At 38.3% G+C, this 22,888-nt stretch overlaps 1 protein-coding gene across 8 annotated transcripts in view; it reads right to left on the bottom strand.

Moving 5' to 3' along the window:
- The window catches only part of suco (SUN domain containing ossification factor), a 39,583-nt gene extending 17,152 nt beyond the window's left edge, over positions 1 to 22,431 (bottom strand). For 6 of the 8 annotated variants that reach the window (XM_032571379.1, XM_032571380.1, XM_032571381.1 and 3 more), the window contains exons 1-11: positions 22,148 to 22,431; positions 7,535 to 7,649; positions 6,799 to 6,894; positions 6,202 to 6,545; positions 5,476 to 5,616; positions 4,978 to 5,176; positions 3,302 to 3,413; positions 2,079 to 2,206; positions 1,829 to 1,896; positions 1,639 to 1,746; positions 922 to 1,027 (exon numbers count right to left, since the gene is read on the bottom strand). In XM_032571379.1, coding sequence (XP_032427270.1) covers positions 922 to 1,027; positions 1,639 to 1,746; positions 1,829 to 1,896; positions 2,079 to 2,206; positions 3,302 to 3,413; positions 4,978 to 5,176; positions 5,476 to 5,616; positions 6,202 to 6,545; positions 6,799 to 6,894; positions 7,535 to 7,649; positions 22,148 to 22,200 — 1,470 coding nt within the window. In that variant the 5' untranslated portion in view covers positions 22,201 to 22,431. Of the gene's footprint in view, positions 1 to 921; positions 1,028 to 1,638; positions 1,747 to 1,828; positions 1,897 to 2,078; positions 2,207 to 3,301; positions 3,414 to 4,977; positions 5,177 to 5,475; positions 6,546 to 6,798; positions 6,895 to 7,534; positions 7,650 to 22,147 lie in introns of those variants that run through there. The other 2 variants (XM_032571382.1, XM_032571383.1) reach the window with 2 other exon arrangements.
- Positions 22,432 to 22,888: the final 457 nt, after the last annotated feature.

Genomic DNA, 22,888 nt, shown 5'->3' with positions numbered 1-22,888 from the left:
ATACTAGTAAACGGAATAAATTAACATGCCAGAACTGCAAATACTGAGCTTAGGGCAGTGAGATGAGAGAGAAACACATTCAGTACATCCACACACATTCAGATGAACACAGAGATGTTGAATGTTTGCATTTCAACATTCATGTTTAGTGAATGCATTATAAAGTCAAGCTAAAAACACTAGATATCTAAAAGTCAATTACATAATCAATAAAAAAGTGAACATTTATTAAAACTCTATTGTTGTCATGAGACCATTTAATTAAAGGCACAAACAAAAAACACAGCTTATTTGACAATAAAAACAAAAAAGGAAAAAACAGTGATGACTTCATGATATTAAAGATTTTAAAAAACAAACATTTGTATTGTTAGTGTCACTAATGTCATTATTAGCATTGTTTTAAAAGTAACATTTTCCATGTGTTAAACAATAACTATGATAACTAGTTTAAGAAAGTTTAATCTTAAAGTTACTGAACGGGACTGCATAGAAACCTTGATTTGACTAAACTGAAAACACACAGCAAATAGAAAGTCTGTGTTTAAGTTCTCAATTTATGAGAATCTTTTTCCTGCTGCTTTTCCTGATGCTCTACCTGTGTAGCCACAAATCCCTTTCAGTTATTATAAACGCATTAAATCCCATCTTTACCAATTTTAAACTAAAGGAAAAGAAAAATATAGACGAAAGAAAAATGGCTGAAGTTCTCTAAATTTGCACACTGCATGATTTTGATCTCTTGGTTATCACCTCTATAAGATTTTAAGAACTCGGGTTCCTACAGGAGAAACACATCACCCTTCTTTATTTAGCTGTTGATTTTACACTGATGAGATGGCGGCAGGATAAATCCAGTGTTCATTCAACACTCCAAAGTGCTTTACTACAGATAAAAAATAAAATAAAATAAAAAAGTACCTTCACATATTTAGCATAAAGTTGTTCATCCAGTGGAAAACTCTGTACTATCCGCTCATCACGTGCATGGAAAGTACCCAGCTTCACCCACTTGTTGGTGGGATATCTGCAAAAAGAACGAGAAATGTGAAATCAACCAGCATGTTCTCACAGGGCCGATGTGAAAGACACTGCATTTATCATGTCTGAGGATCTACTGTTCCATGCCAAAGGGAGGAATTTATTTAAGGTTGATGGAAAGAGATTTAGCTGGAAATAAATCCTGAGGGATAATATCTTGGACAAACACAACAGCGTCTCTAACGTAGCCAGACATGGAGGTAAGACTGCAGAGATGATGACATACTTGTGTTTTGTGGATACTCAAAATACTGTAACATTTTTAGAAATAAAAATCTAAAAAGCGTGGCATGGTGTGCAATTTCATCTCAGGATAAATAAAACTGTTCTGTGAAGAATGGCACTTGTCTTTTACTTCAGGTATGCATTGAGTGTTTGTTTATCACATAAAATTCCAATAAAAGGTTTGGATGGGTATGGATATTTTTGCTGCATGAGGTAAGGTTTAGTCGAAATGACAGCTATGCAGCTATAACTCACACTCAGAAATGGAGGAATTGACTTCTGCCTAACATTACAGAGCAGGGTGAAAATAAGTACCTGGTTTATGGGCTTACACGACACTGTGCTGACATGCAGGAAATAACGAGAGCTTACCTGTCACTGATGGAAACTAGAAAGTCTTTAGGTGTTGAAGAGAAAAGCTCAAAGTTGGCTATATCCAGCTGTTTGACTTGTATCGGCTCACAGAGCTCTATTACGAACCTACAGAGAGCGAAATGCTTGTGAAGAGGAAGCTTTGTGAAAGCAGAAAAAGTCAGTGAAAAGTGTGCAACAGAGCCCCTACCAGATTTTGGTGCTGCATGGATTTAGCATATAGAGGTCCATATTTTCCATAAGGATAGCTGACGTACTCTAAAAGATTGCAAATGACATAATTAAGCATTCCCTGCCATTACTAGCATTACATTCATACATCAAATGCACAAACAACATTCACAACATCTGAAATCATGTTAATTTCTCTGCTTATACAGCATGACATGACATGTGAGAGCATATGTGTTTGTTGGTAGCATAAAAGAAATGCGTTTCACCTTGGCCTCATTGTTGGCAGAGAGGATCTTGGCACCACACTCTACAGAGGCGTAGTTATTCTTAAAGTTTTTCTGGACCTTTTTCGCTGAATGTGGGCTGCCACTGGTTGAGGTATGGAGAGTCTGACCTGGAAAGAAAAAGGATTTAGATTACGTTGATTACAGGACGTGGTGGAAAAAAAATTCTGGAAAGGAGAAAAGTTAGGAAATACTCAAGAGAATGCTGCACTGAAGCTCACAGAAAAGAGTGAGGTAAAAGGTATGCAGTAGTAAACTGCACCAAAAGGCTCATGATCTTTATTCTTTCAATTTAGTCCTTATGTAATAAAAAAAAAAACATTTTCACAAACCTATTCAGAACTGAAATGAACAACAATACTGCTGGAGTATAATAATCTGCAACTCAAAATCCAAAAAAAGCTGGGATGTTGTTTAAAATGTGAGTCTTAGATATGAAAGTCTCATATGTGCAGATAAGATGTCAATCAGAGCAAAACAGTGGATAAAAATAGTCAAACATTTCCTGAATAATGTTTCACAGCAACTTTGGAATACAAACATTTGTGCAGCCAGAAGTGTAAAATCTTTTCTGACCAAGCTTTGGTTATTTCAGCATTTCTGACTGGATGGATTCATAATATAAAACTCAGATGAAACCTCTCAGACTCAATGGAATCCTGGACAGAAAATGTTTTAACTAATTTGAATAATATTAACTTGACTGCATGTTTTCATAAGTAGGAACACATGTAACTGACTTGGAAACAATTTGTAGAATTGGATTTTATTGACTTTTTCTTTTGTAAAGTGTCTTGAGACGACCATGCCATTTAAAAAATAAAAGAAAACAATCACCTGAAGTGAACCAATTGAAAACATTTGGCTCATCAGGAAACAAAAATCAGAAAAATCCAGAACTGGAGAACAGCTAGAATCCCACATCCTACAAGAATCAAATATTCCCCTCCACATTTTTCAGTCTCTTGTCTTCTTGGTTCCAACATTTGAGTCATTTGAGTATTGGAAAGTGGTAAACATGACTTTGTCCCTAAATTTTGATTCACTTGTGCAGCTTCCAGCAAATTCAAAATTATTTCTCTTTCTTCTCAGCTTAAACATTTAGTGTGTTTATTTTGGTTTTCTGTGAATAAATTTAAGTCTATGTGATCATGTTAACCTGCATTTCACAGTAGCTCCAAACTTTCAGGCTTGTATGCACTTACTTTTTTCCTTTTCCACCTCCATAACTTGTTTCTTCCACTCATCAAAGGTGGGGATGTCGTCTTTGCTGGGTACAGAGGGATCAGCTTCTCTGGCAACATTAGCATCTCCCATCTGAAACAGAAACATGCCAACCATGCAGAGATCCATTGTAGGTCAGTGAATATGAATAATAAAGTTATTTAAGGTCAGTTACATAGGATAAGAGTTATGGGTCATATCTGATAGCATTCAAGTTTAGTAAAAACTAAGCGATATCCATTTTCAGCTAATGGTGCTCAACTAGCCCAAGGCTACAGAGATCCACTGAGATGGGAATAATATTTTTGATGTATTATGTAAGTGACCTTCTATATCTCACAATTTCATCTAATCTTAGAAATCCACTAGTTATGTAAACACCCAGACAAGACTCTTTGCCAGCAACAGTGAGATTAGCCATTAGCTCTGTGCTCCAAATCAGCAAAACAATGTTGACATACCTGATTAGCTCAATCCCATTGAATGCAAATCATTTGTTTGAAAAAAAACATGTCCTAGCTTTTTTTTTTTTTTTTTTAAATGAGCAAAACATTTTAAAGCAGGCTAAAAGAGCGCTAAAACACACTGCCGTTTGTTGATTTATTGTATCAGATGTGCAGTTTTGAGCCAACATCTGTTAGTCACTGATCATACTGTTAAGATGCTGCAGTTTTTCAGAAGTAATCTGAAAGGGGTCTCAGGATCTTTCTGCTTAGAGTTCGCTTAGTCTCATATTTATTCATGAGTTGATTCATTTGTTAGTTGATGTTCACATTTCTTCTTGAAGTTGAGCAAGAGATTGATACAAAATTAGTGAAAGGTGAGTGTAAGTATGAATGATTGTTGTTCCTCATTTTTCACCTCTTGCCTGTTTGCAGCTGGAACAGGGATTTGGCATTTGGCAATATTGTCAATAAAGCAATAATTTAGAGAACAGCTGACAAATAGTGTACATGAACAGCATCTTGACAAAGTATTTTACCACCATTCTGTCAAAACATATCTGGTGGCTCATAATATCTTCCAATCATGACTTTCTTATTCTGTGTTTATCTTGAATTCCTTGCGAGTTCAAATAATAAAAGCTTTTTGATACTGATTATGATACCGTGAACAAGAGAAGCCCTAATGTAAAATAGGTTTTACCATTTTAAAGCAAAGATAACATGATTGTAGAGTTGACATTGTTGTTAGACTTTAGCATCTTATATTAGCGATTATCTCTACTACGGTAACTAACGCAGCCGTCCCCGTGTGTACTGCTTTGAAAAGATACAATGTTACTGTAATTCTGAACTTTAGAAAACTTTGCCAACATTTCCAAATCGAGTATGTCCAAAAATAGTCTGAGGTTGAATACTGAAAGAAGACAAAACATTGCAACTTTGCTGTACTCTGCTCTAGCTTCCTGTTATCTGTTGCAATGGTGTCTCTCGCACGAACTTCATTTTCAAACATCTTACTGATAATAAAAGTAGCAAACTTTGAGTTTCCTTTTCTCAGTTATAACTTTCAGAGAAAAGACTGCTCAGGTATAATACATTCACTCACTAGGAAAACAGATTTTTGAATTCCCATTTGTCCAACCATGGTTCCAATCCAATTAAACTACTTTTAAAACCTCTTATGATGGTGAAGAGACTGTAAAGCTGCTGACCTGCTGCTTATGGTGGAGGTGGGAAGTGTTGCCCTCCTGCTCCAAACTGGATAGCACATCTTCCAGCTGCTCTTCCTCTTTCCGGCTTCCAGGTTCTGCTGCTTCTGGCTCTGCTAAATCTGAACTGGACTGACTGGACTCTGTTTCGAGATCAGAGCTCTGGTTCGACATCTGGTCATCTGTGCCAGCTTCTTCCACACTGCATCACAGACATGGGTCCAATGGAGGAGAGAAAATGGACAAGGGAGGAATATAGAAAAACAAATTAGTCCTCAGAAATGCTGGAAATATTGAGTTAAATGTGATCGACAATTGTTTTATTAGACAGTCCTGGGTTGGAGCAGGCAATAAGAGGAAATTAAACTTAAAAAAAATAAAAAGAAGCATAAATTGAGTATAAGGCCAGCAATTGATGGTTACGCACAGCAGAGAGGCGTAGCTTCTAGCTTGATTACCTGTCTCTTTGCTTTGATTGGCTGGCGGTGGATAGAAACTCACCTGAAGAGAGGGCGGCCAAAAGGGGAGTTTTCACAGATTGCCAGTTTGGGGGGAATGACCCTGCACTGTGAATCAGAGTGCTCAGCAAAGACAAAGCTGTCTACTGGGAGTTCATCGCCTGCACTGGCAACCCGCACTGCACTGAGGGAAAGAAAGGACATGGCTTTTACCACACCTCCTAGCACTGGGAAGGGCAGAGAGCAGAGACAGAAGGACAGGGTCTGGAGGGGGAAATAGGGGGCAGGGGGCAGGAAGCAAGAAAGAGAGAAAGCAGATGGACTGACAGTAGGGATGGAGGTCGGTTGTTGGTTGGGCCGTTGAAGGGCTTGGTACAAAGATCTGAAATGTCCCGACAAACACATTGCTACGGAAGGAGCAGGCTCTTCTTTTAAAGTTCAGCTTTCATGTCCAGAGTGTTGAGTCTCCAAAATGCTTTTGAATTTCCATGAATGTCCTTTTGGCATTAAAAACAAAACGAAGAAAAAGTGCCAACAGTCTCATATTTTCTCAAAGCAGGTCAGCAGTTCCTTAAAAGGTTTTGTCCAAGACGCAAACACCTCTTTTTAGATCAGCAGTTTATTATTATTATTATTAAAATAAAAAAGAAATTAAAACAAAAAAAAAAACTGAGGGGAAAACCAAAAGGTTAACAAACACAAAATTCCAAATAAAATATATAACATCTGATGTGACGTTTGGTTACTGGTAAAGAGGATCTGAACTTACCCTCCTGTGTCGGTGGGGCCAGCGCTCTCTGAGGTAGGTAAGTTTTCAGCTTCATCTGAAGGTGTCGATGGGTCTGAGTCCAGGTGCGGCTGTGCGGTGTGATCATCACTAGAGGACTCAGCTTGGACTACAGCGTCTGGTGACACATGGACCAGTTCTGGCAATGGTTCTGGAGTGGGGGGCTCTGGGCCTGCTTTGTCACCGTCGTGGTCCTGTGGGTCAGTCGGCAAGTCAGGGTGAGCTGTTGGCTCTGTGGGAAGTTCTGGCTCATCAAGAACAGGTACAGTATCCAACTCTTGGCTTTGTTTGGTCTCTTTTGCCTCGGCTTCTAAATGATTCACAGTCTGCAGAGAGAAAACAGAAAAATGTGTGACTAAAAACAAAACAAAATAAAAGAAACTAAATTTTGAAAATAATTATGCGTTTTCTACTAAAAATATTACATGTCAAAAATGCTAGAGCTACTTCAACAAAAAAAAAAATCATGTGGAAAGAAAAAAGATCACTTCATATCCAAGTCAGACAAATGGGGTTAATAATTTTGTGCTCTACTGTGTAATGTAGAAAACATTTACTGAGAGCCGTGTTTCTTCTCACCTGTTCATGTTGTACGCTTGCTAGCTTCTCTAGTGCTGCCCTCTCCGTCTCTAATCCTATTTCGTATGAGGTGTGTGTCGACCGTTCTTCCACCACCTACAGCAAAACAACATCTGATTTATTAACAGAAACAAAACCATGAAAGCGCATGAAAAAAAGAACATTTGGCAAGAGAATATAGATTTCAAATGCATATTTAACAAGAAAGAATGGAAGGTATTTGCATTTCTGGATGTGAAAGGGCTTTTGTTGTTGGACAAAGCCCATGTTCTGGGGCTGATGACAGACTGTCAGGCCTGCTGAACTGCCCCTGCAAGGCTGTTTGTGCCTGGATCTCACAATGACTCCCCTTCTTCAGCCTGTGCACCGAACACTCACTGCTACAAATTATCCTTCATTTGATATGTGGCTGCAAATAAACACAATGCTGCCCTGTTAAACACCTGAGTAAGGAGAACTAACAAGTTGAAAAATGTTTGATCTAGGCTGAGCTTTGAGCCAATTCAATCCATTACTCCAAAGGAAAAGAAAAGAGCTTGACAATAACTGAAGATTAATAATCAAAGGCCATAGAAGATGGCCTAAACATCTCGTCTATTTTTGTTGCCACTGACAGAAAAAACTTTGATGTTGGAAATTTACGTTGTTCAGAAATATGCAACTCATTAAAGCAGCAAGAATATGACATGTTAAATGTGCAACAAGTTTGAGCAGAGTAGAAGTGGTAAGGCTTTACCTTGTTTTGTGTGGACTCCTGCTTCTGCTCGTGGATTTCAGGGTCTCCGTCCTGGGCAGAGTGACCTGAGCCAGACGAGCTCTGCTCTGAACAATATACATCTTGACTGGGGTACCTACAACAGAGTGGCACTGGTCAGCACAAAATTAACATCAGGAAAAAATAAATAAAGCAACTGCATTAGATGGGAAAACAGGACTAAATCTGTTAAAGAAGAAAAATACACAGTATGCAGCACAAAAACAAGCTATGATCAACAAGAATGCTTGTAATGCGTATATCATGCTTTTTTAGTGAAGGGGAAGTGATGCAAGATGTCTAAAATACAGGTTATAAAACTAGTAGATGACAGAAGCCAAAAAAAAAAGATTAGAAGAGATTAGAAATTACAGAATCATCTGAGACAATTCATTTAAGTAGAAGCATAAAGCAAGAAAAGGGTAAAGTAACAGAACTGCTTGGACACAAAGTTGAATTCTTCGTTTATGTTTTTAAGGTTATTCAATAAGAACTGCTTCATATAATTCAATCATCTCCACTTTCGCTTCCGTTGATTCTCTTCCTGGTTGCACCTTTCTCATAAAAAGGTTTGCCAAAACCTGGATCACTGTTAATCCTACCAGCTTCCTTTTAAGTCAGAGAGTTTGATGCCAAAAAGGCCTAAAGATCTTGCTTACAGGAACTAGCATGATAAAACTGAGCTGAAGCTGTTTGGTTAATTCTGTAAGTCGAGTGTACTGCTTTTAAAAGTAATTGTTCATAATTCAGCTTGATAAAACAATAGACAAGGGAGCACAATCAGGCCCAGAAAGATCAATAAGTTAAAAAAAGTGAAAACTTATAAAAGCAACTGAAACAAAAACAACAAAAAACAAACACAAAGAGATGAAAACTGAGCAAGAGGTCATTCTGTAATCAATGACCTCATAAGTCCACAGCTACATCTGTAAACGTGGTAAAAAGAAAGTGCAGTAGTAGTCAAATGTAATTGCGTCACTGGAGAACAGCTCACATGGACACTTTTGTTAGCACCTTGTCAGCCAGCTTGTCAAGAGGAAGAGAAGTCCTGAACATGCATACCCACAAGCAATAAGACCCAGCCATCTGTGCAAACCTGTTTTCCAGCCATCAAGAGAGACTTTGCCATCTGTTTCTTATTCATTAACATCAAAGGGTAACTGAGTGCTGACAGATAACGGACAACAACAACATGTGGCTAGATTAAGAGTTTCTAAGTGCTATTCTGCTTAAGTTCACAAACAAGTAAAACAAAACCTGAAGTTGTTAAAGATTTATTTAAAGATGTGCACCATTTGTATGCCGATTTACCAAATTGATCATGTTGCTTTCAGTGAGACTTTTGAGCTCTCCCCCCCCCCCCCCCCCTGCAAACCAAGGTGAACTGCTGTAAGTGTTACCTGAAATCCTGTCCATGGCTCATTACCAGGCCACTAGAGAACTTGATGACAGGCTGAGAAAGTGAAAGAGTCATTCGATTCAGCTAGTTAGGAGCAGGGGTGCATCTAAAAGTTGCAGGACTGCGTCTCTCGAGAACTAATTGGGTTTAGGTCGGGAAAGTTTTACTGGCCAATCAAGTGCAGTGATCAATAAACCTGCTACAGGTGCCTTTAGCGGTGTGAGCAGCTGCCAAGTCCTGCTGGAAAATATCTCCATAAAGCTTTTGAGCAGAAGGAAGCAGGAAGTGCTGCATAATTTCCTACAGCGGCACTGACTTTGCTCCTCAATAAAACACATTGGACCAACACCAGCAGATGACGCAACTCTCCAAATCACCGACTGTGGAAATTTCACACTAAATATAACTTTAATTCTGTGTTCCTCTGCTCCTCCTACTGACTCTGTTGCACACTCAATTGTCTAGAGGCTGGGGTTATCCCTGTATTTTTTCTTCCACTCAATTTTCCATTTATTTGTTTGTAGCAACTCACACAGCATTGACAATATCAAGTCTGCAGTCTTGATATGTAGGTTGCAACCTACACAGTCATGTGTGCAGGTTATAAGATTATTGTATTTTCATTAGCTCTAAGCCATAATTTACAAAAAGGAACAGCAATACATGTGTGAAATGTGCAAATATTCAATCAGAATAAAATATGAATATCACATTTTAATGCAAATTAATAGAATAAAACCACTTTTTTGGTTATATTCCAATTTTGTTAGCTGTAAAGTGAATGTTGTATATAAGCAACATAAAATACCACAAACTTTACAAAAAAATAAAAGCTACAGGAAATTACAAACAATATCTAAGTCGAGGTTTAGACAAGTGTCTATCATGCACATTAAATAATTGAATAGTGACATCTTAAAACCGCCAGAAACTTACAAAAGGCAAGATGTAAAATGCCATCAACAATGCTAAATAATTATTTCCTTTTCAAATAAAAATGATAAAAACAGGATACGTTTATAAAAAGCTTATGTACTGACAGACGGCAAACATGTCAAGCAACAACAAAATTCATAAATACAAAACCTGCATGCCATAACTGGTCCTTCCACACTAAAAGGAGCAAAAGTGGTCACAACTTACAAGCCTTATGCTCTAGGAGCAAACAGATCATGCCTGCAATTTTAGAGTAAGCAGTGAAAATGAAAATGCTCAATTAACTAAGTGTGAATGTTGGAAAGTGACTGTTTAAAACCACAAATGTCCTTATCTATAAACACAGGATACCAGATCCAGCACGCTACAACTCATAACTCCTGAGAGAGTGTGCTGCATCATTCAACCAGTCAAGTGCCTTTTCGTCACTCTCCGTTTACTGAAAGCCTTCAAGTGGCAGAGTGACATCTGTGGTAAAAATCCTTGCAGAAGAATTTACACTTTAACAGACGCTGATATCCTGTTTTCACATCAAAGTTTAACGTCCCACTTCCTGAGATAAAACTAGTTTTAGAAATAAATGCAAAAATATTTATCTTTTGTAACGGAAATGATTCCAAACTACATTGATATACATTTTCTTAAATAAATATGTTATGTCTAAAGTCATTCGCCCTTCTTGAATTTGCATGTTAAAATCCTTCGGCTATTAACTAATCAGATAAGCAAAGATAAGCTACAGATGTAGGCGCCAAATCAATTCTGGACACGTCATAAAGCACAGTGTCCTCATGAACTTCTGTGATGACAAATGCAAATATGATGGACTTCTATGATGGCAGTCATGCACCAATGTTTAACTGGACTTTATCAGTCACAGTCTCATATTGAAATTATAGACGTGGGCAAAGAGATTAGAAAGAGGTTTTAACTCAAAAGCATAAAATGCTTACGCAAATACATGCAAGCCAAACTAAACACGCTGCCTGCTCTTTTTGGACTCCCTTAACGTCACAGTCATGAATGAACAGAAAGTCCCCAGAGCCAAACATTTCTACAAAGGTTTAAAAAAAAAAAAAAAAAAAGCAAAGTCAGTGAAGGGAGGAGGAGAAAAAAAAACCCAGGAGCCAATCTGAGAGCATCTACTTTGGGGGCGTATTTGGGGGCAACATGACCTACTTTCAGCTTACACTGACATTTACAGAAAGTTAAAGAAATGTACACATTACTCATTTATTACTGCAGCTATTTGTGTTTTATGCAAACAGAGGGTCAAGCTTGCAGGATGCCAAATGACTCAGCATCTTCCTCGCTTGGTCTCTATCCCCATTTCCTGTCCCACTTGAGAAGCACTCTGGGATTTTACAAGACATCCCTCAGCTTTTAAGCTCTGTTGTAAAGGTGCAGTCTTCTGATACACTGGTTGAATTGGGTCCACATTGCCAAAGCCCTTCACATTTCCTTCTGGCTTAGAGACTATTACAAATCAGGGAGCATCGTAAAAACCACCCGAGTGCGCCGTAACGGCTCACAGCTCCGATGCAGAGGAGATGAAGCTACAGCGGCTGTGACGCAGCAAGTCAAAATTATCGCCAGCTGCCCAACATGCAAAGTGTGCTTTCATCCCCGCGGAGGCAGGATGTTTTCCTGGCGAACGCAAGTTTTCAAAGGCAACGAGCGTGCAAACACGTAACCAGCTGTAGCTCCGGGTCCTGCTCGTCTTCACGTTTATTTTTAACCAGCGTGACACTTTAAGCTCACCCTGTAATTCTGCCCACTCATTCAAACCCATTTGTCAAAGCATTACGCTGCAACTCTCACTGGTGGTAACCTAACCGGAGCAAATAAGGAGCTCTCTTTACCTCTGATGACCTGAACCTGATGTCAGCACTTTGCTAAAATAAAAAAATGTTTTAAAATATAATTTAATCTAATCTATGCAACGATAAGCTTCAAAAAGCTGAGCAGTCACAAAAACTAAACTAAGTTACTGCCGTCTGGTGTTCTGACCGAAAGTCTTGTGATGTTTTTCACTGATCCTCGGCATATTCGCTGATCATATTATGTGAAGTTAGGAGCTCGAGAATGTAGTTAATTCTGCCAGAAAGATAAATTTCAAGCTGTTGAACATCATCTTTTTTTGGGGCAAAAAATGCCAACTAAGAGGCACAAAGCAGTCAAGCTGATGGATTTATTTTTTCTGAGTGTAAGAACAAGCTTTACATCCTTGCAAGCAATAGTAGAGATGAAAAAAAGAGCACAGGAGACAATCCAGGATCCAGATAGATAAGATAAGATAAATCTTTATTGTCATTGTCACAAGGACAACGAAATTCAAAGGGTGCCATCAGTCGGTGCACATGCCCAAAAACAAAAAATAACTGTCTCACAATTCACACACAACGCAAGAATCAACAAACAACTGGCAGAAAAAAAAAAGAACAGCCACATTCTCACATACATCATTTATGATGATTAATGGTTGTTTTTGATTGCATTTAGTTTTGTTATTGCTATCGGGTAGAAACTGTCTCTGAGACGGTTGGTTCTTGTTCTGGTTGCTCTGTATCTTCTGCCTGAAGGCAGCAGTGTGAACAGAGAATGTCCGGGGTGAGAAGTGTCCTTTGTGATGTGTTGTGCTTTTCTTAGACAGCGGTCGCTGTGCAGGTCCTCCAGTGAGGGGAGAGGGCAGCCAATGATTTTTTGGGCTGTATTCACAACCCTTTGGAGAGCTTTCCTTTGAGCCGTAGTGCTGCTGTTATACCATACGCAGATACAGTAGGTCAGTATGCTCTCTATGGAGCACTTGTAGAAGGACACCAGCAGCTTCTCCTTGATGTTGTTCCTCCTGAAAAACCTCAGGAAGTACAGTCTTTGCTGGGCCTTTTTTATCAGCTTGAAGGTGTTCATGTTCCATGTGAGGCCCTGCTCAATGTGGACCAGACGAGGATTGTAGAGCAGGGAGATGTGCCAGGCCTGCCTAGACAAAGTAGGCCATTGCATCTGGCCAGCAGACAAAAACATGCCATCACTATTTGAAGGAGGAGGGAGGGAGGGAGAGGCGAAAATGCCCGGCTTTGGGACGACTGGCTGTATGTGTGTGCAAGTTAGGACTGCTTTTCTTCCACATCGAAGCAGGAAACAATGTAGAGCAGCAGTTTGTTTTAAAGCCTGCTGATCCTCCATAATCCCCCCACCCGTTTGTGTGTCGTCATAGCAGCCGGGAGACAGTGGCTGAACTGGTAAATAGCTCTGTTGCTGCCCACATGGCCACCGCTCTGAGACTTCCTGCGAACACAGGTCTGGTGCAAGAAGCGAAGCTAACTCTACCTTATCCCAGACTCTTTTTACTGGGTTGAAGGTCAAAAGATTTTAAAAAAATTAACAATCTCAGACAAAGAGATCAAGAATTTCATGCTTATTGCTACATAGCACCAATATGTCACAATTATTGGAATATTGAAAAAATTGAAATGACCACTTTAGTTTTCATGAAAGCTGTGGAATGTTTTGAACAAAATCCCAACTTGCATACAATATTTGCTTGGCTGTTCATTAACCCCAACACATTTGTACAGTTTTATGGATCAGGGTGAAAAATAAATCTTCCTTAATCACAATAAATATTGTACCTACAACATTCAATAACGATGTGAAAACTGCATTTCTCCCCCCCAAATATCTGAGTTTAATTTGGGAGCTTATTTCCATAAGTAGTTCAGTGGTTTGTGCTGACTTGCTATATTGGAGGAATAGATGTAACAGTACACTTTAAGAAATATGACCCACGGTGATTCCTGACCCAAGGCTCCAAAATAGAAAGCTGAATAACTTTACAGATCAGAAAGTCAATGTTTGAGCCAAAAATATGTCAGTAAGTCACAGAAAACACACACACAAATCACAATTTAACTTGTATTAAAATATGAATATTTATTCTGCCAGGATAAAACCCTATTGAAATAAAAACCTCTTCTTTATGTAACAAACTAAACCTCTTTTTTTAGGATGCACACCAAAGTAAATAAGATACTGCTTTCCGTTTCCCTTAAATCGAGGAATCGCAACCAAAACCTGCTGCTCTCAGCACCAACTTTCAGCACAGATGGCCATGCAAACTCACCCGGTAACAGACTGTGCAAATGATGTTACCCACTAAAAGTAACACAGGGGTTTTTTTTTAGAACTACTTCATTTGCTTAAAAGGGAACAAACACCTTTTTTAAAAAAGGATGCAGAGACTTTCCAGACAGTTTGTCGTTTTGTACGCAAAATTAAGTGATATATTTTCACAACAAGACTTTTAAAACAAACTATAAATTTTACGATAGTGGTGGGATTTATCGTTTTAATGTCACGTCTGCAACAACAGCTTTGTGCTGCTTATAACTCAAGTTGTGAGAGATTCTATTTTTAAACTCGCTGAAAGGCAAAGAGAAGGATGTGCATCGGCACGACCTTGTTAGCTTCCGACTAAATTAAATTACTTGATCTTAATTCTTATAAATGTGAGGCAAGAATTTAATAAAAGCACATTTTAATATTAAGAGGTCACCAACCAATTTAATACACTATAGTTTAGGCCTCTTGTAAGGCTTGTGTTGCTATCTGATCTGCAAGAATCCCTGTCTGACTACAAAAAACTCTTGACACACACAAATCCTCAAAAAAGTACACAGAAGCTTTTCTCTGAGGGCTGAACAGACACACCTCTGTTTGGCTGCACTCCTGCCAACATCAACCGGGTCAAGTCACCAGGTGACGAAGAACAAGGCAATGGATCCTGTTAAGCTAACATGCCAGAAGCCCTCTGACGAAGAGCAGAACAACGCAGACCGGAGATTTACACGTCATGTAAAATCCATTAAAGAAGACAATTAGCCTTACCCAGTTATCATTAAACAAACAAAAAGTCTGATCATGTTTATACTCTTCCATCTACAATTCCTTGCAAGAACATTTGTGTCCCTTTATACAGCCTACATTTTGCCCTATTGCAAACACAAACTTCAATTTATTTAATTGTGATTTTACGTGATAGACCACGTAAAATAGTGCATAGCTGTGAAGTCGCAGAGAAAGATATTTTTTTAAAAAAGGTGCGTTATAACTCAAGAAAATAATCTAAAATGTGTAGCATGGATTTATGTGTAGCTTGTGTTTCTACAGAGTCGATCTTCTGTAGAAACACGTTGTGCAGCTCTGAACACGTACAGACTGATGGCTTTGTCCATTCTGCGCTGCAAAACAGCTCAAGCTCAAATTTAAAAATACTTTACTAATCCCAAAGGGAAATTAAATAAAAAAAATTAAAAAAAACTGGACAAAAGGAGAGTGTCAGCAAGTTTTCAGGTATTGCAACAGATTCTCAATTTGACTTAAGTCTGGACTGTTCAAACAAATAAATATGCCTTGATCTAAATCATTTCATTGCAGTTCTGGCTGTATGTTTATGGTTATTGTCCAGCTGGAAGGTGAACCTCCTTCTCAGGTTTTTAACAGCCTCCGTTAGGTTTCTTCCAGCATTGCTCCACATTTCACTCAATTGATCTTCCCATGAACTCTGACCTGCTTTAATTCACCTGCTAAAGACTTGTTAAGGTTTTCTCTGAAAAATGGCTTTAGGTGGATGGCCATGTCCACGAAGGCTGTCAGTGGTGCCATACTCTTTCCATTTACAGACAGCAGATGTAGTGGTGCCCCCTGAGGCGTTTAAAGCACAGTGGGGTTATAAATTAATACGTCACACTTTAAACATCTCCACAATGTCATCCCTGATCTGCCTGCTGCGTTCCTTGGTCTCATGTTCTTTTAACAAATATCTGACGAGATTAAATTACACACAGATGGACTCCATCACGTAAGAGACCTCTGAGGGCAATTGGATCACTGGATTTTATGTATGGTATCACATTAAAAAGGGGGAAGACAAAAGCATACCACACTTTTCAGGTTTTCTGAAAACAATATATAATTTTGTCTTCTAAATTAAAATGTATAATTTTGCTTTAAAATGTATAATTTTGCTTTATAATTTAGAGAAACTGTAACTCTGGGTCTTTATCTATCTATGCTAATAACCCAGAGAAGCAGTGTAGTGCTGTGGAGCATCTCACTGGTTCCAGTCAGACTGGGATCAAACAAGCCTGGGAATGTGATGTTGGGAACATCAGAGCAGAACAATGGAGTGGAAGGATTCATTCATGTGATATAATTCAGTTTGAAAGCAGAAGCCAGAGTCCATGTCCGGGTTAGTTTGGGTGAGCGTCAATACCACAATACTGTCGGGACAGCCGGGGAAACAAAAAAACAAAAACAAAATCAACCTAACACATTTTACCAAACTGCTGAGTCATGAATTCACATGTACACAGCAGCCTCCAAAATATTAAGTTATTTAAAATAAATACTGATAAATACTGAAGGCTCACATTTTGGATCTGAACGCCGCAGATCGTTTTGGATCGTTTTTAAATTGTTTTCTAATTTAGCAAATGAAACGATGCCAGAACATGCGTTTAGGTCCAATGTTTCACCATCTAAAAATTACAGCCAGTTACTTCAGCATCTTGCTTCAAGTAGCCAGTTGATGGTGAATGTTTTATGCAAAACGCTCCAGCCGAACATCCCTCCCTCAGTTCACATTGTTCTTTAGTCGTTCCATTGGTCCGCCATTGACGGGGTTTTTTCCATGAATTAAAAAAAAAACAAAAAAACACGGGTACAAATGCGTCTGCAGGGAAAACCAAAAAAAGAAAAAATATACAATGCTGAAAGTAAGAGTTGCCAAAGCTGCAAAAATCTATGAAACAACAAAACAAGGGAAGGGAGAAAATTTAAATGGAAAAAACTTAAATTTTACTGCCTCTAGATATTAGAAATGTTCTCAAAGAACAACAACATGTACATACAATAAAGATGTGGTAAGTATGTTTGATCATAAAACATTTAAATGCTTCTATTCATCCAATCTCTGTCCTGAGTTGTGCCCTCTTGTCTACAGGCAAACACATGCATGATAATGTTTATGACGTCACCTTAAAAAAATAATTACACTCTCCACCCTCTGAACATGATTCACCAGCACAGCAAACAGAAGTATTTTTCTTTTAAACCACCAACAAAGCCTCAGGCTATTAGCTTGAATTCAATTAAAAACACAAGCCTACCTCTTCCCAGAAAAATATCACCTTTCTGCAAGGGAGAAACAGGAGAGGATTCTGTCTTTATATTTTAACGTGAACAAAAACAACAGCGATTTCTTTTTAAAGCCGGGCCATTTCAAGGTGCAGTTGCAGATCACACCTCAAGTGAGAAACCGTCCTTAATGCTTAGTAGCTACTTTTAGACTTCCTTCACATTGTTTTTAGAGCTTTAGTTGTAACTGTAATCTTGAAGCCTTGTCTGAAAAGGCTTTTGATATCACATCAGAAATGTGCAGTGAAAAGTGGGGCATAGGAAGAGCAGGAAGCAAGAAAGCTCTTTGTGTTCATTAGCCTCCATGGCCAGTGGGCAGGAACAAAACCCCGTGTCGGGACCGGCTCGGTCTCATCACATAAGACTGGACCTGCCAAACCACAGTGTTGAGCCTAAGGCTGTAATAACAGAGGCCGGACAATAGATACGCAGTTCTATGCGAGAAGAAGTTGAGAAATAAAAGGCTTTTAAACTGATTTTAAACTAAATTAGTTAGGTAAATACCCCACAGGCTAGTTCATTTAACACTTCACAAAATTTCCACTGCTCTAAATTTCTGAGCAAGACTTACAAGTGCTTTAAATTCTCTTATACATTTTAAAGTAAAACAAAAACACTCAAAGGACTGAGAACTAGCAATATATATATATATATATATATATATATATATATATATATATGACAATGTTTACTCATTACATTTTAGAGGAATACTTTCTCTTCTCCCTAATATCAGATATTTGTTATAAGTAACCCTTGTAATGCATTTGTTTTATTTTATTTTAGCTTAAATACAGAAAATACACAACGCTCCTTAAAGGTGCAAAACGTTGCATAAAATCTCTTTCAGGAAAAAAACAAAAACAAAGAGTGAACTAGCAAAACATTATCTTTGTAATAAATAACCATGCAGTTGTTCTGTAATGTCTTGTTCTGTACGCTTACTTAACTTTCTTCTTCCATAAAAGTATGTTCAGAATGTTGAATTAATGAGTTACAGTAAGCTGTTTTGAACTTTAACAATTGCTTGTGACACTCTTCAAACCCTGAGCATTTATGCAAATGGCAACACATACAACTTTATCTCATATGATTGAGTACCAGGTAAAACTGGCTAAATCAAATCAATGTCAAAGAAATAATAATTTAATAAAGTGAATTTATTTTTACTGACAAATGTGTTATTTCAAAACCAGGAAGAAAATAAAATCTGCACTTGCTGAACCTGTATTAAAATGAGGATAAACACAATTGAGAGTCTTCAAATTCTTTCACCTTTACATAACAGACAGCAGTCGCCTCAAGTGAACAACACCAGAGAAAAGCAACAACAACTCTGGGAAGCTCGATAAAGGCCGACTAAAGAGGAACACGGACACATGCTATAAATCAATAGTCCATTGCCTTACAAGGTGCAAAATGCATCACTAGCCCCTTACACAAAACACTTCAAGGTGGTTAAGGCGCTTACTTGCCGCCACAGATTGTATTGTGGGAAAAAACAGCAAAAACAATGTGGCAAAAGTATTAAAGTCAGTCTGCCTCTGTTCCGCCTCTTATTCGTTAAGCCAAGTAGTCCAACGGCCGCCTCGGTTGACTTCCATAAGGGAAAGCCACCTACACAGGTAAACGGAGTGATGTAATGATGACACGGGTTTGAGCAACCAACCAGCAGCAGGATCTACAAGCGAAAACAAAACTCAGACATAAGACGATGAAGCTGAGATACAATTTAATTTAGGATATTTTTGGCTAGCAACACAGATACACAAAGTTCATCAATCATTATACTTTTAAAGGAACACTTACAACAGATACATTCATAGTGGATGTCGAATTATGTTTCGTCATCTTGCACTGCTAGCTATATTTTCTGTACATTCACATTTTGTGAAAGATATTGCGGTATTCACTTGTGATTTATTGATCAAAAGGAGCTCAGAGGTGGCGAAATACAAGCCACAAGTCCGCTAAACAGCAGACTGCAGGCTGACTAATGAACCAGCTGCAAAAAGGTATTTTGTGCCACAAACCTTTTTTCTTTTTTATTAAACATACAACTAAACTTAGTAGGTGTTAATGAAAAAATAACTTGCTTAATAAATGGAAAACAATAGTAATCTTCATTATTAATAGTTAGATAACAGAAGGTCTCAACTGGCTTCAGAAATTCAGCGTTTCTGGATTCCTGCAGATACTGTACTTGTGTTTGCTCAACCATCCACAGTCTATGGCGCATTACTGATCAACCCACTGTTGAATTATCTTTTAATCCAATCACATTACATAATAATAATCTTCCAATGACTGTGAATCTAATAAGCTTATGGAAAATCGACAATTGAGCTAATGAAGACACCCTCTGTTTAAAATCCTGCGCTGCAAATATAATCAATACAATCTGATTCCTTTTTTATTTCTGTGTGTTTATGCTAGCTTTCACACAACATAAACAGTAATAACCTGCCATAAAACCTAATGCAGTAAGAAAATACCTTTTAAACAGAGAGAAAATGGCTAGGTTTGCAAGAAAGCTACCATTACTGACAATGCACCTGGCTGGAAATGTGCACCTTCACACAAAGACATTCACACAGAGACTCAACAGCGCTGATGTCAACAGCCGGAGCTGGCATGCCGTGGGAGCAGCGAGATCTCTTTTGCTGACAACGTGAGAGTGGAGGAGAAGCATGACACCCACAGAAAGCAGTCTGCTGTGGGGCTGTGTACTGCAGCTACGCCAAGGACGGGAATTCACATAAGAAACAGACATACCAGAAATATCAGCGTTAGCCCTGGCAGTGTAAAGCAGTATTTGGTTAATGCTAGCAGCTTGGCTACGACAAACCTCCAAGTGATCCTTCCCCACCACCCTTTTAAACAAACAGTTGCTGTTCAAACCTAAAAATCACTGCTTGCTTGGAAACCCCGGGTTTTGCTGCAAGGACTTCATTCCCCTTTTTTTATTTCTCCCTGCTCCTACTGGGAATTTGTTGAGAGCTGGCACCAGGGAAGGAGAAGCCAACAGCAGCACGCTAAAAAGAGTTTGAATTAGTAATGACTGCTGAACATGTCAGAGCGCAGCCATTAGTCGCTACGCAGGAAAGTCCAAAGAGGGCACCAATGATTTTGACAAGCAAACGTTTCCTTAAAAGTCTGTTGTATTCTTTTCGCGCTGTGTTTTTCTTGAGACTTTTCCTTTAGCATTTGTTTTCTGAGACAAACATGTCCATCTGAAAATACTGAATTGGCTAGGATTAAAAAAATATTGAAGAATGAAATATTTGTAAGAAAAAATTTACTGAGTTCTACAAAACATCTCACCTAAAAAGCTGCAATCAAAGGCCATCTCACAAAACTTCTTCAAAAAATTATCTAAAGGAATTGGAATTAATTCATTAGAGGAAAAAAATAGGAATATTTTGCGATTATGTGGACTACTAAATATATAATACTCAAATTCTGCTTCTCATTTCCATCAAATACAGAACCAAAACAAAATTTCCTTTCTGATGAATGTGTGCTGCCGTGGTTCTGCACTTTCCTGAGATAGGAAAGTTTTTATTTATTAATGATGGCTTTACAAAACACTAATCCCTGGCACGATTAATAAAATATGAAGACCAGAAGTCTGATTCTAAGGCAATGAGGAAATGAGAAAAATACGGTTTTGATGTTTATGTTGTATTGTCCATAGGCCTCAGGAATGAGGAAGTGAGTCTGATGCCCTGTGTACAAAAACAAACTTAGTTCTGAAACTGGACATAAAAAGCAATTTGGAAATTTTCTTGGAAGTCAATGAAAGACAGCAAAAAAAAAATTAAGCCGTTTATTTTTCAACTGTGCATGAAACAAACCTTTCATATGTTCAAACACAAACACTACAATAGGCTAAAACAACAAAATCTCCATGGCAGACAGAATCAGAAGTACAGTTTGCGTGCCTCCAATGGGATTGTTAGCCTCTACTTAGCAAACAATCTGGATAAAGTTGGAATGTTAGCTGGACTGTTAATCCAATTCTACAACCCCAGCACATTGTTACCTGCTGCGTGCTTCCAAGATTAAGCAAATGTATGAGCTGTGTTGGAGCTACGAAAGAAAAACTCCCTAAGCATGCATCATTATTTCAAGTATGCAACTCATTTACAAGCCTCTGTTTACCTTCGTTCTTTAAATTAAAATCTGCCAGTTACTATTTAAATTTACTTCCTGGAACAAAACGAATATCTTTTTTTTAGTTTATTCAAAGGTGCATATTTAACAGTACATGTCAGAACAATGCATACCAACATTTATCTCATTTTTGATCAACTCAAAACCGTGCATGCTGTGTCATGGTGCGTTTATAGTAAATAAAATTGTGGAAATTCTTAGATTTGGTGTTTTTTATTCTGGGGGCCTGGGATTTATCCTAGCAATGACAGTTAAAATGGGCCGATTCTGATCTCTGCATAACTAGTGACATGGTTTAACGAAAAAAATTATAATAACCAAAAGACAATACTTTTATTTATTCATATAGTTTTTCATTATGTGTCGTAATATTTTGTTAGTTAAGAAAAATAAACATAAATTATCTTTGTTTGGCTATCTTAAACTACAGACTAGTAAAAAAGGAAATGTGCAACATAGTTCTTTGAATTGTTTTTACCTGCATGAACACAGTCACAGTCCCCCACCTGAGTAACATATGCCAACACTGACCAACTTGGATTTAGCTAGCTGAGCTGCTATCAGCAGCTGGCCTCATCACCAACCCCTCAAACACACACATTTAACCAGCAAAGGGGGTTAGCGACGATGTTAAGCAGAACAAAAGTCAGTTATTTTCTTAAAACTCACACATACACTGAATCTACCACACTGAAACAGGCATATGTTGTTAGCTAATGTAGCAGGGGTGACTCGTCTCAGTACTGGTAAAAATTGTGGAGCAAAAGACAATAAATAAATACATATGCCTGGGCACAAATGTATGTTTGACGTGGTCAACCTGTTCTTTAAAGGCCTATTTGCCAAACATTTCGTAATACTGGGTGAAAACATGAGGCCAAGCTTACCAGCACGGGAGAGCTACAATGAGGCACACCAACAAAACGCGCAGCCTCTTCATTATCTTCCAGCGGGGACCGACATCCTCGCTATTTGGTTTGTTTCTGGTCTGTCGCGGCTGCACAATACACCGAAAACCAGCTGTGTGTTGGCCGTGAGTCTTCCTTAATTAGGAAACAAGCAAGCCGCGATGCTCTGAAGGTAAACCCCACACTTCAGGAGGAGTATCATTCATCACACGGACCTTTCGTCCGCCTCCTTTTCAGTTTCAACAGCCACTGCTACTGACGAGTTGCCGTGCTCAAAGTAATATAACGCCTGCCCCAGAGATAACCAATCAAATCACAGAAAGGAAATTATCGACCAATCATAGGAGACTTGGTTGTGTCGTATTTGAAAAAATGCCCAGTCTCCAGCATTGAGGATGAGCTGGTGGCTGTACGACTGGACGCGTCACGCTTTTTGGTAAACTGATCAGCAAAGCACGCCTTATTTCAACTTATTGCACAATAACACTACGATTTGACTTGTTTTTTTGTATGTAATCGGAATTGATGTCATTAAAACCGTTTTTCTTTGATTAAATTCAAATATGTCTTAGTATAAATTAGACTGATATTTCTCCACTAGAATTGTCTGTTTACCTGTGGCTACTTTAGCCTGGAACCATAAATAGCTAATTTTATGACTGCAAAGAGAAAACATTGTTTGTATGTGTGTGCTTGTTATTTAACCCATTTTGTGCACTA

The sequence above is a fragment of the Xiphophorus hellerii genome, chromosome 9, assembly GCF_003331165.1.
Source record: "Xiphophorus hellerii strain 12219 chromosome 9, Xiphophorus_hellerii-4.1, whole genome shotgun sequence".
NCBI lineage: Eukaryota > Metazoa > Chordata > Actinopteri > Cyprinodontiformes > Poeciliidae > Xiphophorus > Xiphophorus hellerii.
Note: the sequence above shows the minus strand (reverse complement) of the source record. Positions and strands in the feature narration are given on the sequence as shown.